The sequence below is a fragment of the Pinus tabuliformis genome, chromosome 5_1 (genome assembly GCF_031772625.1).
Source record: "Pinus tabuliformis cultivar Carrire ecotype Pingquan chromosome 5_1, CPIR1, whole genome shotgun sequence".
Lineage (NCBI taxonomy): Eukaryota > Viridiplantae > Streptophyta > Pinopsida > Pinales > Pinaceae > Pinus > Pinus tabuliformis.
In genome coordinates this window covers 420,178,864-420,194,207 of record NC_142305.1, presented here as the reverse complement: position 1 = coordinate 420,194,207, position 15,344 = coordinate 420,178,864, and the positions used below count along the sequence as shown (strand labels likewise).

The 15,344-nt window shown below is 38.2% G+C and overlaps 2 protein-coding genes across 2 annotated transcripts; both read right to left on the bottom strand.

The window, feature by feature from the left end:
• Positions 1-1,082: 1,082 nt before the first annotated feature.
• LOC149165273 (beta-glucosidase 24-like) lies at positions 1,083-5,078 on the bottom strand. The gene is made up of 13 exons (XM_089431103.1): positions 4,850-5,078; positions 4,688-4,754; positions 4,528-4,586; positions 4,253-4,328; positions 4,078-4,158; positions 3,722-3,809; positions 3,385-3,637; positions 3,187-3,305; positions 2,251-2,471; positions 2,046-2,077; positions 1,811-1,913; positions 1,584-1,692; positions 1,083-1,497 (listed from the first exon to the last, which is right to left on the bottom strand). The coding sequence occupies exons 1-13, from the start codon at positions 5,024-5,026 to the stop codon at positions 1,287-1,289; spliced, it is 1,596 nt and encodes a 531-aa protein (XP_089287229.1). The 5' UTR covers positions 5,027-5,078; the 3' UTR covers positions 1,083-1,286.
• Positions 5,079-9,328: 4,250 nt separating this feature from the next.
• LOC149165272 (uncharacterized) lies at positions 9,329-14,862 on the bottom strand. Its single transcript, XM_089429770.1, has 2 exons — positions 13,593-14,862; positions 9,329-13,239 (listed from the first exon to the last, which is right to left on the bottom strand). Exons 1-2 carry the CDS (start codon positions 14,860-14,862, stop codon positions 9,329-9,331), a joined length of 5,181 nt encoding a protein of 1,726 aa, XP_089285896.1.
• Between the last annotated feature and the right edge of the window lie 482 nt (positions 14,863-15,344).

Here is a 15,344-nt window from a genome sequence, read left to right as displayed (position 1 = left end):
AATGGACCATTTTGCTAAATAAAATTTGCTTATATAAATGAATGTTATAAATAATAATGAGGAACTTATTAAAATTGAAATAATTTCAAATCCCTAGGAAATTGATGGGTGGGGAGCCACTTGGCACCAATCTTATTTTTTTAAATTTACAAAAGCCAATACAACATAACAAACTCTATAACACACTACAACCATTGATAAGCATCGAGACCAAATGTATGTTGAGCATGTTCCCTTGAGAATCAGTCAAGATCATCAATTAAAAAATATAAAATAAAAATCAACAAACTTTAAATTGAAATAAAAACTCTTAAACAATTATAATTATTTTTTTTATAATAAAAAAACCTTATTATCTTAAACAAATAAAATATAATTTTAAGATATCACATTTTGTTAAATACCACTAACCATGGAATGGCAAACTCACACAATACTTCTGTCAAACTATACAGTTATACTCATTCAGTCAAAATTGAAACTCACACAAGACTTCAGTCAAACTATAAAGTTATACAACACTCATATCCTCAAAACTAAGGAGGGCATGCTCCTCTATACGATTAGGAAACCGATTTGTTTATCTTAAACAAATAGAATATAATTTTAAGATATCACATTTGGTTAAATACCACTAACCATGGAATGGCAAACTCACACAATACTTCTGTCAAACTATAAAGTTATACTCATTCAGTCAAAATTGAAACTCACACGAGACTTCTGTCAAACTATAAAGTTATACAACACTCATATTGTCAAAACTGAGAGCATGCTCCTCTATACAATTAGGAAACCGATTTGTTTACAGAAGTCGAGAAATTGTTTGGATAGTTAAAGGTAGTTAGAATTTGCGTAAAAAAATTAAAAAATCTTGTAAAGACAGTGTTTATCTTGTAAAGACAGTGTTTGGTGAAAATAGATCAGCGCCATAAAAAACTTCTTAAATATCTAAAATTATGAATTTTTAACAACTTTTACTTGAATTTACAAAAATCTCTACTATTTTTTTAAAATATAATTTTAATTTCCATAACTTTCAATGAAAAAAAATCATTAAACTATGGATTAGGAAACCCACTAGTGTTTATGCAAGTTTGAATTAGTACTGATCCAAACTCTGCATTGATCTTGAATCATAATACAACATAAGCGGTATAGCAATGTAATTAGCTTAATTCTATCCATATAAAAACTTTAGTAGCTTAATTCAATCCATAAAACAACCGACTGAACTTATAAAAGCCTAAGTAGCTTAACTCAATCCATAAAACAGCCTACTGAACTTATAATGGGTGGTGCCGCTGCGGGCTTTCTGAAGACAGATTCTCCTGTTTGAGGATTTCCCTAAACCAATTCGCAGAGGCTTTGGGATATCTTTTCAAATTGTCCTTGTGGTCCACATAATATAAACCGAATCGATAATTATATCCAAACGCCCATTCAAAGTTATCCAACAGCGACCAAACCAGATAACCTCGAATATCAGCTCCCTCGCTGCCATTATTTTTATCAGGCTAGCTTTATATTAGTATAAAGTCGTCCATATATACAAAAAACTAAATCACAAAACATCGGCCTACCTTATAGCTTCAAGTACTTCTGATAAGTGTTCTGAGTGGTACATCACTCGCCGGGAATCATCTAATGCTTGTTCAAGAGGAGTTGTGCCATCGTCAAAATCAACGTACCCTGTGAGAATTCATATTCATGTTCATACCCTTAATAATCCCTTCATTCCAAATTCAGATTTTTCAGAAAACATATAGAAATATTTCTTCTTCTTCAATAAATGTGAAGGCTCAAGTACCAGTTTCGGTAACGTATATAGGGGGGTTGTTATATCGGTGTTTCGTATAGTTTATTAAGTCCTTTAGTCCCGCTGGATAAGACCTGTAAGTGGAGACTCCTTCCTGCAAACATATGAACATAGTATCAATATGTTTTTTTATCAGGGTATCCTCACACCAAACAATAAATTGAATTGAACTGAATTTCTATCATCGTTGAAATAATTCAATAAACTTTTTTGAAAATAGGCTCACCACTGATCCAATGTAAACTCCGTCAACTTCATCTGAAACTCAGACAATAGGCAATTATAAATGTCAAAATAGTAAATCAAGAAAGAGTGTAAGACTGTAGAACAGATCAATGAAATAGGGATCAAACATGAGCTCCTTCAAATAAGCTTAAGCCGTTTCATTATAAAAACTATACATAAATAAAAACTATGGCCTGCAATATTACATGATATATTAGCCTGAGCATCCAAAATGAGATCCGTATGGGGAGGATTTGGTGGATGCGGATTGTTGATTGTGAAGTATGTTGTGTAGTAGTTATAACCCAGAAAGTCGAAGGAGCCTTTCAGTTCTCTCGCCTCTTGATTGGTAAACCGTGGCAAACGTGCGCCAACTAACTTTCTCATGGAGTCCGGGTACTTTCCAGAAGTCAATGGCTCCAAAAACCTTTTTGCAGTAAAAAAAACAATATATTTATTTTAATTAAAATCACTAAACCATTTAGATTAACTAAAATATAAGATTATTGAATTTAAGCTTCTGCAATCTATATCAAAAATTTTGAAAATAATTTTATGTTGAAATTACATCATAATTTATTTGTTGATTGGTTTTGAACCAACTAGTATAATTCATTTCAACTAGTCTAAACAATAAACCACACTAGTTGATTTGAAACTTGATTTGAAACTTGTCCAAAAATAATCATAATGTCATTTCAAAAATTATTATCAAAAAAATATAAAATTAGTTCTGTGCCACTGTTGAGACTGTTCCAACTAACTTTCACTGTTGAGACTGTTCCAACTAACTTTCTCATGGATTCAGAGTGCTTTTCTTCCAACTAACTTTCTCATGGATTCAGAGTGCTTTTCTGAATCCAATGGATCGAAACAACCTTTTGCAATTCAAAAGTAGTTTCGTTATTATCAGTAAAATTGATTAAACAGTTTACATAATACCGTGAATTCAAAAGGGTTTTTACAATTAAAAACAATTTCATACCAATAATAGATTAGTTCTGAGAGACAGATTCGTTCATTCACTCCTTTATCAAGAAAAACGAAGAAAGTACAACCTTCTGAATCTGAATACTCATGCCAGGGTGAAGAAAGTTTATTCGTCCAAATAAAATATAAACCAGACATAAAAGAGAAGATACCATCCTATCCTGAAGTCAATTGCTCTCTGATTAGCCATAAGATCCAGCGCGGATGACTCAGAGAATGGAACCATCCAGTCAGCTGTAAATACTATGCCTATCGAACCTTTCTGCTTTCCCTGCATTTTATTTTCAACTTTACAATATGTTATTGTTGAACACAGAACCATATCAAATCAAAACACCTGTTCTATGTACCTGGTACTTTGTCTTGTATACTTTTACAGCGGAGCTATGTGCAAGAAGCATATTGTGGCCTACAACATAAGGGTCTGTTGCAGAATCACCCGCTGTGCAGTTTCCAAATCCAGGGGAACATCGACCGGGAGCATCAATCCCAATATCGTAGCCAAGATATGAGAAGTTAAGCTGTTCATTTATAGTTACCCAATACTTCACATGGTCCCCAAAAGCTCGAAAACATTCTTCGGCATATAAGCTGAAATCCTCTCTGAAAGAACGAGAAAATGCTTAAATATATATTTCCATGTTTTGAAAGCGCTAAACAATTTATGACATGATGAGTGAACCTTACACGATTTTTTGGCTAAGGAATCCCATATACTCGTCTTCCAGAGCCTGTGGTAAGTCCCAGTGAAACAGTGTAATGAAAGGCTCTATATCTGCCATGCAAAGGCGATACACAGGTTTTATAAATAGTAATATATATATATAACGGAAAACTTTGCACCATTTGACTGGTAGATTTATAAATTTTCTGTGGACAACATTTTCAAGGAAAGAGCAGCACAGTTGAAACATTAGCTAAACAAACACACTTCTTGATTATAGACAGCCCACAATAAAAATCCAACTTTTGAACTCCAATCCACAAGGACGGGCAACAAGAACTATACACCATGGAGGGCTAATAAATGATTTCTCTGATACCATTATTGAGAAGCTCGTTTATGAGATTATTGTAATAAGCGATTCCTTCTTGATTGACGCCTCCATGTCTTGGAGAGCCCTCTGTAAAAACAATTACTAAAAATAATTAGAGAGTTACTAAAGGAGATGAAAGCTGAAAGTAGAAAAAAATGGCGTTGGCATTTATTCAACCTACTAGGAAAGATGCGCGACCAGGAAATAGAAAAACGATAAACGTCCATTCCCATATATTTTAAGCGTTCAACATCTTCCTGCACATCATTGCAAATAATTTAAATTAGATAAAATAAAATAATATATAATGATTGGCTATAAATGGACTAGTTATTAATGAGCTTTATACCAGAAACCTGGTCTGTTATTTCTGTTATTTGATTTAGGAAAAAGTACCCAAAAAAAAGAGATTAATGAACAAGCAAAGTAAATACAGCTGCTAATTGATTTTCCTACCTTATAGCGGTGGTATTGATCGACTGCAACATCCCCATTATTTCCATCTGCAATTTTACCTGTATAGCAGTAATTAAATAACAAGTTACTTCAAACACAAAAAAACTAAATGGAAAGGGCTCGGCGTTAATGTTCATGTATGTATGGTTTGAACGTAAACCTGGGATGTGGGAGAATGTATCCCAGATGCTAGGCAGTCTCCTGCCCTCGCGGGCAGCTCCTTCCACCTGTAAAACAAATACTATTACAGTGAATAGGAAGAAAGAAATTTAGTCCTTAAATATAATTTATAAGGTACTAGGATTGATGTTGAAGAATGAACTTGGTAAGCAGATGTGGCGGCGCCGAACTTGAAATCTTTTGGAAACATGCTTCTATCTATCCTTGCACAACAAGATCCTGCCGCCTTAACTTCTCCAGTGATCAGGAGGAGCAGACAGAGTGAAATACGCAAATAGATGCAGATGCAGTCGGCACTGACACCTTGAATTCTGGCCATCTTATTTCTGAGCTTTGCCTCTGAGATGACAGTGTTATATAAGGATTTTTGTTGCTCAAACAAGCAGTACGGAATTAGCATTATCACCATACGTGACATTTGGTCTGGGGCAACGCTAGGCCCTTACAACTACGTGGAGGATATTGAAATGTGTGTATCATCGGTTCGTTCTACCCTGGTGGTAAGGTTTCATGTTGTGGGATCCATTTCAACAACGATATATTAACCTTTCCGGGTTAACAGTTAAGAGGTAAAGTTGAATTTCGTGGGATCCATTTCCTGCTTAAATCTCTTAAAAATTCATCGACAGCGAAGTATCAACTTTCGGCAATAAGGTCAACAATTTTATTTTATTTTAATATTTGAAATGTGTAATTTTAATATTATATATATATATGATCAGCATCGTTCAGGAAAACAAAACAGAAAATATTCCTTTCCATTCCTATTAATATTATTGAATTCTTTATTATTTTCTATTTTTTCAAAGTTGGGTAAGATTATATTTTATCATGTCTAATATATCATTTTGGTGGGGAATTGAACGGTGACTTTCCATCAATGAGTGTCTTAAGACAGCACTCAGATGTTTATCCAAAAACTCATAGATAATTTATTAAGGTTTTCTAATATATTAATTAATATAAGTAAATTTTTTTTATTTTTGTTTGAAGTAAAAATTAACATAATTATATAAATTAAATAGTTAGTAAATGTTGAATAGGCACTAATTATTAAAAAAAAAAACATAAAAATCAATTAAATTATAATTTTATTTTAAATTATTACAATTATTAATAATTATAAAAAGTTATCCACAAGGTGGTGTTGGATAGACGATGATAAGGTGCTATGTTGGGGTGATATATTGGACATGATGAAGATGTAGTCCTACCCATGGACCAATACCATGGCTTATACATGTCCAAAAAAACCATAAGCCATTAAATGACACTTGTTTATATGACATTTTTTAATTAATAAATTTAACTAAAATAGAAAAAAAGACAACTTCTTTTGAAGATAAATCTCAATCTTTGATTTGTAACAAAAAAAATATTCTAGAATATTCCATTGAAGGTTAAATCCCTACCATTCACATAATAATTATTGATAATTAAAATTTTTGAAACCCTGTTTCAAAATAAACACCCCTCATTATTTTTTTATTATATTTCTATATTCTCTTTTTCTTTTAATTAATTGAGTTAAATTTGTCATTGGTAAATAATTTTTTCCTTTAAATTTTACAATTTAAAATTTTTTGATTTGTTTTCTTTTATGATTTTAGCTCTTTCATCCCCAATTTTATATTAAGTTTATTTTTTGATGATCCTAATTGAATATTTGGTATGGATTTTATTGGGGTTTTATTAATAAAATTCATTTATAGATTCTAGTTGCTTTTAAAAATTTTGATTTAATATTATGTAATATTAAAAGTGAATATGATGATGATGATTTTATATGAAGGGTAGCATGGACTTATTAGATTTAATGAAAGTGATAATGTTTCACTAATTCAATTTAGATATTAACTCTTTGAATTTAATTTCATTTGTTTTTATTATGTAAATGTATTATTTTATTCACTAGGGGAGTTTTGAGATAAAAATACACCTCAAAACAAAAATGTACTAACAAAATTAACTTTAAAAGAACTAATGGGATTCAAGATAATAATGTCATCTCAAGGGTAAATATTTTGGAGGGAAAAAAACTACTTTTTTAATTGTATTTTGGTTTATCTCATTATAAGTATACTCAAACTCCAAGTTTAGATACCCTTTAGATGTGGAATTAAATTCAATATCCAACTAGTACCCTTAATTGTAAGTAGACCAACATAAAAAAAAAAGGAAAACACTTGAAAAAGGTGTATGTCTGCTCTAGGAATTTGATTAAACATACAAGGAGGTAAGGAAAAAATACAATGAAAAAATAAGTATTTTTCTTTCTTTTGTTCTTAAAATTCATCTCTTATTTTATTATTTTCCTTAGAAGGTTCATTTTAGACCTCAAATTTCCACCAATGTATATACTCTCATTTTCAACTTGATTTGGGCTTCTGAATAAGTCAACTTGAACAAGGACAATTTTGAAGACTATTATAAACTTTGACCATTTTAAAGACTATTATATTTTATCTCTCTTCAATGTCCTTATGTATGTATAAATACAAACTTACTATGCATGTGGAATGAATAACTTTAAAAAATACCTCTATTCAAGCAATTTTGCACCTTGTTTTTGACATCTCTTAGTATTCCACTACACATTCCATTATCTTCTTCTTTAGGAAAAAATATCTTCTTCTTTTGAGAAATTTACTTTTTCTTCTTCTAGAAATTTACTTTTTGTTCTTCTGAGAGATTGAATATACTTATCTTCTTTTTACCATTCAACTATGCTTAAATAGGATCCTTTAATTTTTCTTCTTCTGAGAAATTGAATACACTTATCTTCTTTTTACCATTCAGCTATGCTTAAACATGATCCTTATTCCTACACTCCCTGCACCAACAACCTTTTTCTTTGTAGAGTTTGATATTAATCAACCTTGTGCATCATCATTAAACATTCTATAATGGTTTTGCTAACATGGTAGAAATTTGTTTTCTCACTTTCTCTAGTTCTCAAATTGCACTATGACGTGTGGCTACCTTGTTAAAACTACCTCTTTGTATTCATCAATAACTAATAGTTACTCTTCCCCATCAAATCTATGAATTGGCAATCCTAGATATAAATGATTTCCAAGGAACTTCTCATTACATGTTCCATAATCAATCGTCACAAGAAGCACCATTTGAGGATTTATGCCTATAGTTGCAGCATATATGTTTAAATTTCCAATTGCAATACCAATACCTTGAATTCCAAGATCTCCAAGCCCCATTGTTCTACTTTCGTCCATAACCAAAATCATGTCAACCTCTTCCATAGTCATGTCAAAATGTTCCACAAGCTAGTTATATACCATTAATGTCTTCCCACACACCCCCCTAGTAGTGCTAAAACACATTCCTTTCACTCATCTAAGCAAACAAATGTATTTTTTATACACCATACTATATGTAGGTGTGTATACTAGTGAAATATACTTTGTAATATTTTCAAATATAAGTTTCATAATAGATTGCCTCATTCCTATCATGCAATTTTTTAGAAATGTTCACTTAGATAAAGCAGTAATGTCAAATGGCCCACCTTTAGCATGTCCTTCTATTGTTTTCAAATCAACCATTTAGAAATTATTTTGTTGCATCCTATTCATGACAGTTGGTGGTAAACAACTGTGTAGATTAAGTTAATATTACCCTATCAATAAGAAGTTTGTGCCTTTGTTAAACCAGGGATCATGAAGCAAGTTGAGGTCACCCCTGGGAAAATAGTGGCATAAGTGGTCTTAGTCATTATAGGTCTCCTACTAATATTACCAACATCATCACCTATGAAGAAAGGTAATAAAATCTATGTATACAATATTCTAATGAAAATGGGAAGACCTCCTCATTGTTTTTTTTTTTTGGTTGGTAAGCACCCATGGGGGATTTGAACTAGTGACCTATCGCAAGGAGTGCCTTAACAGTGCACCCATTCACCATCAATCGAAAGCCCCGTGGGCACCTCCTGGTTATTCTTTTTTTTTTAACGGTAACGGATATCCTTTATTTAAAAATCAGGGTGAGCCGAGACTAATTCAGCTTAATTACATTGCTTTATCTTTCCTAATTCCCGCCTTGGAGGATTCTGCGGGCCTGAGAAAAGCCTGAACCTCTCAGAGCTCTACTCATTTCCGACATAGAGGCTAGATTTGCGGTGTTTTTAGCTGGAAGGCGATGAGGACTGAGACGGTGGATTGCTGGCTGTTGCGGGCGGTTCATATCAGTCTCTGGCCAATGCTTTCCAATGAGAAACCCTGCAGCCTGGCACGATGTCGCTGGCACGGAGGTATCTGATTTGCAAAGTCCTCCATCCGGTTCCTTTCGGACTACAGAGTCGTCCTCATTGCGGATGTCGATTGAGACCATTTGGATATCGAGGAGAGGTGCTTGTGCCGCCTTCAGGGTCAAGAAACTAGACTCCTCTGTTCAGATCTTGAACTTGCAGGCCTCCCTTTTTTCCTGGCTGCGCCTTCCCTGTGCATTGGGATTAAAATAAAATACCCCAGAAGTATCTGTGCCCATTTTGGAGTGGCCAGTTCAGGTAATGTGCCGGAAGTATCAAACATTTTCTTCTCGAGCCTGTGCAGAGTGCTTACTCCAGTCTTCCTGTTTTTTGGTCTGATCTACCCTTGTGCTAAGGTATGTTGTTTGAGGTAGCACTGTTGCCATTGTAGTTGAGAATTCCCGGTGCTAAAAGGCAACCTTTGTTTGCCATTTCATCTGCCTCCTTATTCAAGCTTCTGAGGATGTGGAATATTTTACAGGAGGTGAAATCTTGCAGGATTAGCTTTAGTCTGTTCAGGGACTTGTTGAGGATTGCATTGTTGAACTGATCTTCTGAGTTGATCTTCCTGATGAGGATTTCAGAGTCTCCGAATACTTGGCATTCTTTGATGCCTTCGTCCCTGACTATTTGACAGGCTTTTGTGAGGGCAAGAAGCTCTGCTTGATTGTTTGTGGAGATGCCGAGCCCCCAGCAGAAATGGGCCTTCCTTAGATTGTCAGCGAAGTAAATGACTCCTCCAGCTCCCGCAGCCCCCGGATTTCCTTTGGAGGCACCGTCAAAGAAGATTGAAGTTGTGTTTTGGATCTTCCACCAGATTTGAAAGGCATCTTCAGGTTCTCTGATTTTCCAAGGAGGAGGGGGGAGGGGAGGGGGAAGGGGACGGACTTTGCTAGAGGGAGAGGGGCTGTGGAGGTTCAGCCATGCCTTTTCAGAGGGAAGAAGGGAGGATTCAGAGATTTGAGAATGCTGGAGGACAGATTCAATAAGAAGGCCTTTGGCTATTGAGGCGGTTTTTGCAGGAGAGCGAGAGGAGTTATTGAAAATTAAGTCATTCCGGGCAAGCCAAATTTCCCAGCAAACATATTTGGGAATGGAAAGCCATATATGAAGCCACAAGGATTTCTTAGGGATGGGATGAGGGTAGTGTTGGAGCCATCCGGAAAAAAGGTCTGCTATGGAGCTGTGCTGGGGCAGGGAGACAGGCAGTCCAAGTAGAGTTAGTGTCCATACTTCTTTAGCAAAAATGCAGTCAGTAAACAGATGGGGAGCTGTTTCTCCTGAGTTTTTGCACATTGCACATCTGTGAGGCCCAGCAAAGTTACGCTTTGACAAATTGTCCCCTGTGAGCTGTTTATTTTGCATGAGGATCCAAAAAAAGAAATTAACTTTGGGAAGTCCCTTGGCGTTCCATACCTGTTTCCAGAACGCTGGTGTTCTCATGCTGTCTTTTTTGATCTGAAGGGAGGAGTAGCCCAAAGATGGCGTGTAAAACCCGGTTTCGCCCCATCCCCATCTGTCTGCTATGTTGCGGTGTACTGGCGCTGCATTTAGGAGCAGAGATTTGAGGATTTCGGTTTGCTGTTGGAGCTGCTCTGGCACAGGAGGGATTGCCCAATCAACCCAATTCCCTCTGCTGTCCCACTCAGAAATGTCGTTCAGCTTTCTTATTCCTGCATCGTGGAGCCAGTTTCTGATGTCCCGGATTTCTGTGTGGGAGCTGAGTGGAGGCCTGTTCATTATGCGATCTTTCCAGAGAAAGGTCTTTTCCCCATTACCCGGGATGCGGTATAGGTGTTTGCTGAAACTACTCATGCTTTTCCTACAGAGATTCCAGGTATTTGTGCCTGCTGTTGTGTTATTTGCTGTCAGGTGTCTGAGGGAGATCCCCTGCGCATATTTGGCAATGAATGTTTCGCTGATCTGATGAGTAGGATCTGAATATATTTTCCACAGGAGCTTGCATCCAAGAGACAGGTTCGAAAGAGCAGGATCTCTGATCTGAAGCCCGCCTTCCAGAATTGGCCGCTTGACTAATTCCCAGTTTTCCAAATGGATTTTATTTTGATTGCCTCTGCCTCCTTTCCAGAGAAAGTCTCTTAGAAGGCAAGAGATCTGCTCCATGATGTGTTTCGGGGCCAGAAGAAAGGAGGCTTGATAAATGGGAAGAGCAGATAAGACAGATTTGAGAAGGATGATTTTCCCTCCCTTGGTTAGCCAATAGCCTCCCCAGAAGTTAATCTTATCTTTAATTTTGCTAATGACCCCCTGCCACAGAGATCTGTTATTGACTCCAGGTATGAGGGGAAGGCCTAAATATTTGATGCTGTCCCATTGGGCGAAGCACTCAAATCCTAGGATCTGGGCTATATTATTGAGGTTGTGCTGACTCACATTCCATCCGAAAATCGAGCTTTTTCTGTCATTTATCACAGCTCCTGAAGCTCTACAATAACTTTTTAAAACAGCATCAAAATTGACTGCTATTCTAGTGGAGGCTCCTCCTAGAAGAATAGAGTCGTCTGCAAAGAGAGCATGATTCATTGGGTTTAGAGCACTTGCGATTCGGATTCCAGGGAGATCACCTGTGTTCATTTCCGCGGCCAGCTTCCTGCTGAGAGAATCGGCCATAAGAATGTACAAGAAAGGTGAGAGGGGGCAGCCTTGCCTTAATCCGCGGTGAGCTTGAAAGAAGGATGTTGGACGACCGTTGACCATGGGGGCAATCCAAGGGCATGAGATGCATGCTTTGATGAGATTGATGAACTGAGGAGGGAAGCCGAAGGATCGTAGGACTTGGAGAAGATAGGCATGGTTGACTCTATCAAATGCGTTCGCCATATCAAGCTTGATCAGCATCCCCTTCTCTTTCCTCTGTTTGCTGGAGTGGATAGCTTCCTGCACTTGGATGATATTATCCAAGATGTGTCTGCCTTTGACGAACCCCCCTTGGGCTTTGGATATTAGTTTGTCAAGAAGGGGTTTAATTCTATTTGCCATAATTTTTGACAGAATTTTATAGGAGGCATTGCACAGGGAGATGGGCCTGAACCTGCCAAATGTTTCCGGATTGACCTCTTTTGGTATTAATGCAAGAAAGGTGGAATTGATGCCTCCCCCAATCTTGGCTTTCCCAAAGAATCCGTGTATCATTTTCAGCAGGTCTGTTTTGATGATGTCCCAGCAGACTTTGAAGAAGTGAATTGTGAAGCCGTCCGGCCCGGGGGCCTTGTCTGAGTCCATTGCCCAAATAACCTTGATGATTTCTTCTTCAGATACTGGTTTCAGTAATGCCTGATTGTCCTCATGGTTGATGAGGTGAGGAATATGCGAGAGCAGATTTTCAGTATCCTCTTTGCTTCCTTCATGCCTTGTGCCATAAAGATCTTTGAAGTGATTTTCAGCTGCAATTTTTATTTGGTCAAATTTATTACAGATCTGCCCTTCATCATTTTTAATCTCTGTAATATGATTCCGAGAGAGACGGGCTTTGTATTGTCGGTGAAAAAAGGAAGTATTTCGGTCTCCTGCCTTTAACCAGAGGCTGCGAGATTTAAGTCTCCAATGCTCTTCTTCCCTTCTGATGGATTGATGGATGTTTCTTTGACAGGCAGCTTCTTTGTTTAAAATTTCCGGGGTGATGTGAAGCCCTTCCATACCTATTTGCAAGGTTTCCAGCTGCTGGACATCGATTTTTCTCTGGTGGGTGGTGGGGTTCTGAAGTTTCCTTAGCCACTTCTTTAGAGCTTGTTTGGTGGCTTTTAATTTTTGCTCCCACACGTAACTTGGTGATCCATTGATGGGGATATCCCAAGCTGATTGGATAGTTTCCATGAACCCTTCTTTTTCGATCCATAGTGGGTTAAATTTAAAGGGGATGGGCCCAAGGTCTTCTTCAGGGGCCAGAAGGAGAAGGATAGGCTTGTGATCCGAGGAGAGCTTGGGGAGAATTTTTGTTGATATGAGGAGTTTTTCCATCAGCAGGGAGCTTTGAATTAGAAATCTGTCCAGCCGGGCAGCGATGTGATCAGGCCCAGTTCTGTTATTTGTCCAAGTATATTTGCCTCTCACCGGGGCAAAATCTAGAAGATCCCACTGTTGCATTATTTCCTCTACCAAAGGGAGCATCTGATCTCTGTTGTTGTTTCCCCCCCTTTTTTCTTTAGGCTTCATGACTAAGTTGAGATCTCCTCCCAGGACAATATTTTTTGGGGAGTGCTGATCTAAAAAGGCTATGAGAGTATTCCAACAGTCTCTTTTTTCTGCATAGTTAACAGGAACATATAAATTGAATAAGGCTATAGATAACTTACTTTCTAGATGCTTTAGCTCCGTGAAGATCCAATGTTGCGTCTCATGGGAGTTTGCCAGATGAAACTGATCTTCCGACCAGAGGGTTGCAATGCCTCCCGAGGTTCCCCTTGAGCTGACTGCTATACCTTCATTCTTTTTCCATTTAGTTTTGCTGATATCCTTGAGAGTTTGCCCATCGATTTTGGTCTCTTGGAGTAGGAGGATGTCTGAGGGTTCTATTTTTATTAGATCTTTGACGGCTTCAATTTTTGGTTGAGTCCCCAGGCCTCTACAGTTCCAAGAGACTATTCTCATTATTTACCTGGCGAGGGGTTTGGGAATCCTCCCTTGGTGGATCTTCCTCTAGTATTTCTTCCTATGGTCATCTCTATTGTAGATTGGCTGCCTTGCATTTTGAGACGCTCTGCTTCCTCCTCCCTGACTGCTTTGTGGGTCTTCCTGCCTGCTTTCTTCGAGGGTCTCTCGTAGGTCTCTTCCTCTGAGGAGTCTGAAGGTTCTGGCAATTTTTTCTTCTTTGTTATATCTGCATATGAGAGCCTGGAGGGGCTGCCCTGAGGAGAGTCTAGCGGTGCTTCTCCACCTCGCTCTTTATTTGCCTGTGGATCTTCGGCCTGTGCTGGTATGATCAGATCCGTTTCTGGGGGTTCTGAAGGAGAGGCTTCTTCAGGATTTGGGATCTCATCCGAATTCTGTTGGGTTTCATTTTCTTTGCTGGGTTTTCCTTGATTGTTCCCCTTTGTGGCTCCTTTCCCTGATGCTTTTGCATTGCCCGATTTCTGGATTGTAGTCCATTGATCTCCCTTGGGGGGATGGCTCTGATCTTCCGATTTTTTCTTGCAGTGTTTTGCGAAGTGGCCATAGCCGTGACAGTGTCTGCATTTAAAGGGGATCTGCTCGTAATCCAGCTCTTGAATATGGGACCATCCTGCCACAGTGAGTTTTATTGCTTCGGGTAGTCCTTCTTCCAGATCTACTTCCACGCATATTCGGGCGCAGGAGTATTGGTCTTTCCTTGCAGCCTGATCAATGTATTTGCCCAGAGAGTTGCCGATGATTTGGAGGGATTTCTGACTCCAGCAATGCAGGGGGAGATGGGGAAGCCGCACCCATACGGGAACCGCAGAGGGGACATCCTGGGTCGGATCGAAATCTGGGGACCATTTATTTAAGTATAGTCCCTGTGGCCCCATGAAATATGGCCCGTTCCTGAAGATGAGGCTCCGATCTTCTGCTAGTTCAAAGACAAAAACAAAGAATCCTTTACCAACGAAGTAAGATTTAATTCCTTCCTTGATCAGAGGGATCCAGTTTCTCTTGATCCAGTCTTCTACAGATTTGGGTGAAGGCCAAAGGCCGGTGAATTGTCCTATGAGCCCTCTGTCTGCTAGATTCAGAGCCGAGCGGCAGGTTTCTTCCTCGGGGAGAGCCACCGTGGGAATGCAATCTTTTTTTTTGACGAATTTCTGTTGTTGAGCAGAAGGGGGGCGTCTGTTGCATGCTTCGATAATTTTCTGAAACTCTATGACTTCTGGAGGGAGGGGGGGAGGATCTGCCTCCCCATCACCAGGCATGGCTGCCCAGGGCCGCTACTGTAACAACGCGGCACCAGGAGGGACGTCGCAGGGGGCTAGGTCACGCAGAGTGCTGCGCGGTATCGTTCCGGGCCTGTCGGAGCTCAGAGCCAGCGTCCTGTAAAGGTAGTGGGCTTGGCCCGGTTCGGTTACTTTTCGCACGACGAGCATCGACCTTGCTCGGGATCGAACACAAGACCGGTCCGTCATGACGAGGTCGACCTTACCACTACGCCGCCTCCACGACCTTCCTCCTGGTTATTCTTATTAACTGGGCTATAATTCCATTAAAATGCATGGATCATGAGCTCTAGGTATAACAAAATTGAATTGAACTCATTCCTTGACCCTAATAGCTCTATGTATAAAAAATGAAATGAACTGAAGAAGAGATTGGTTTCGTCTATCCATTATATTCACTTCCTTTGACTTCATGTATTATATACAAAGGAAGCTCAAAACCCCTGGGCATGTATCAATTA

Coding starts and splice junctions, on each gene's coding strand:
- LOC149165273 (XM_089431103.1), bottom strand. CDS start 5,026: ATGGCCAGAATTCAAGGTGTCAGTGCCGACTGCATCTGCATCTATTTG. Junction 4,755..4,849: donor CCGCCACATCTGCTTACCAA/GTTCATTCTTCA, acceptor TTTGTTTTACAG/GTGGAAGGAGCTGCCCGCGA. Junction 1,498..1,583: donor GAAGTACTTGAAGCTATAAG/GTAGGCCGATGT, acceptor AAATAATGGCAG/CGAGGGAGCTGATATTCGAG.
- LOC149165272 (XM_089429770.1), bottom strand. CDS start 14,862: ATGCCTGGTGATGGGGAGGCAGATCCTCCCCCCCTCCCTCCAGAAGTC. Junction 13,240..13,592: donor ATTCCCAAACCCCTCGCCAG/GTAAATAATGAG, acceptor TTAACTATGCAG/AAAAAAGAGACTGTTGGAAT.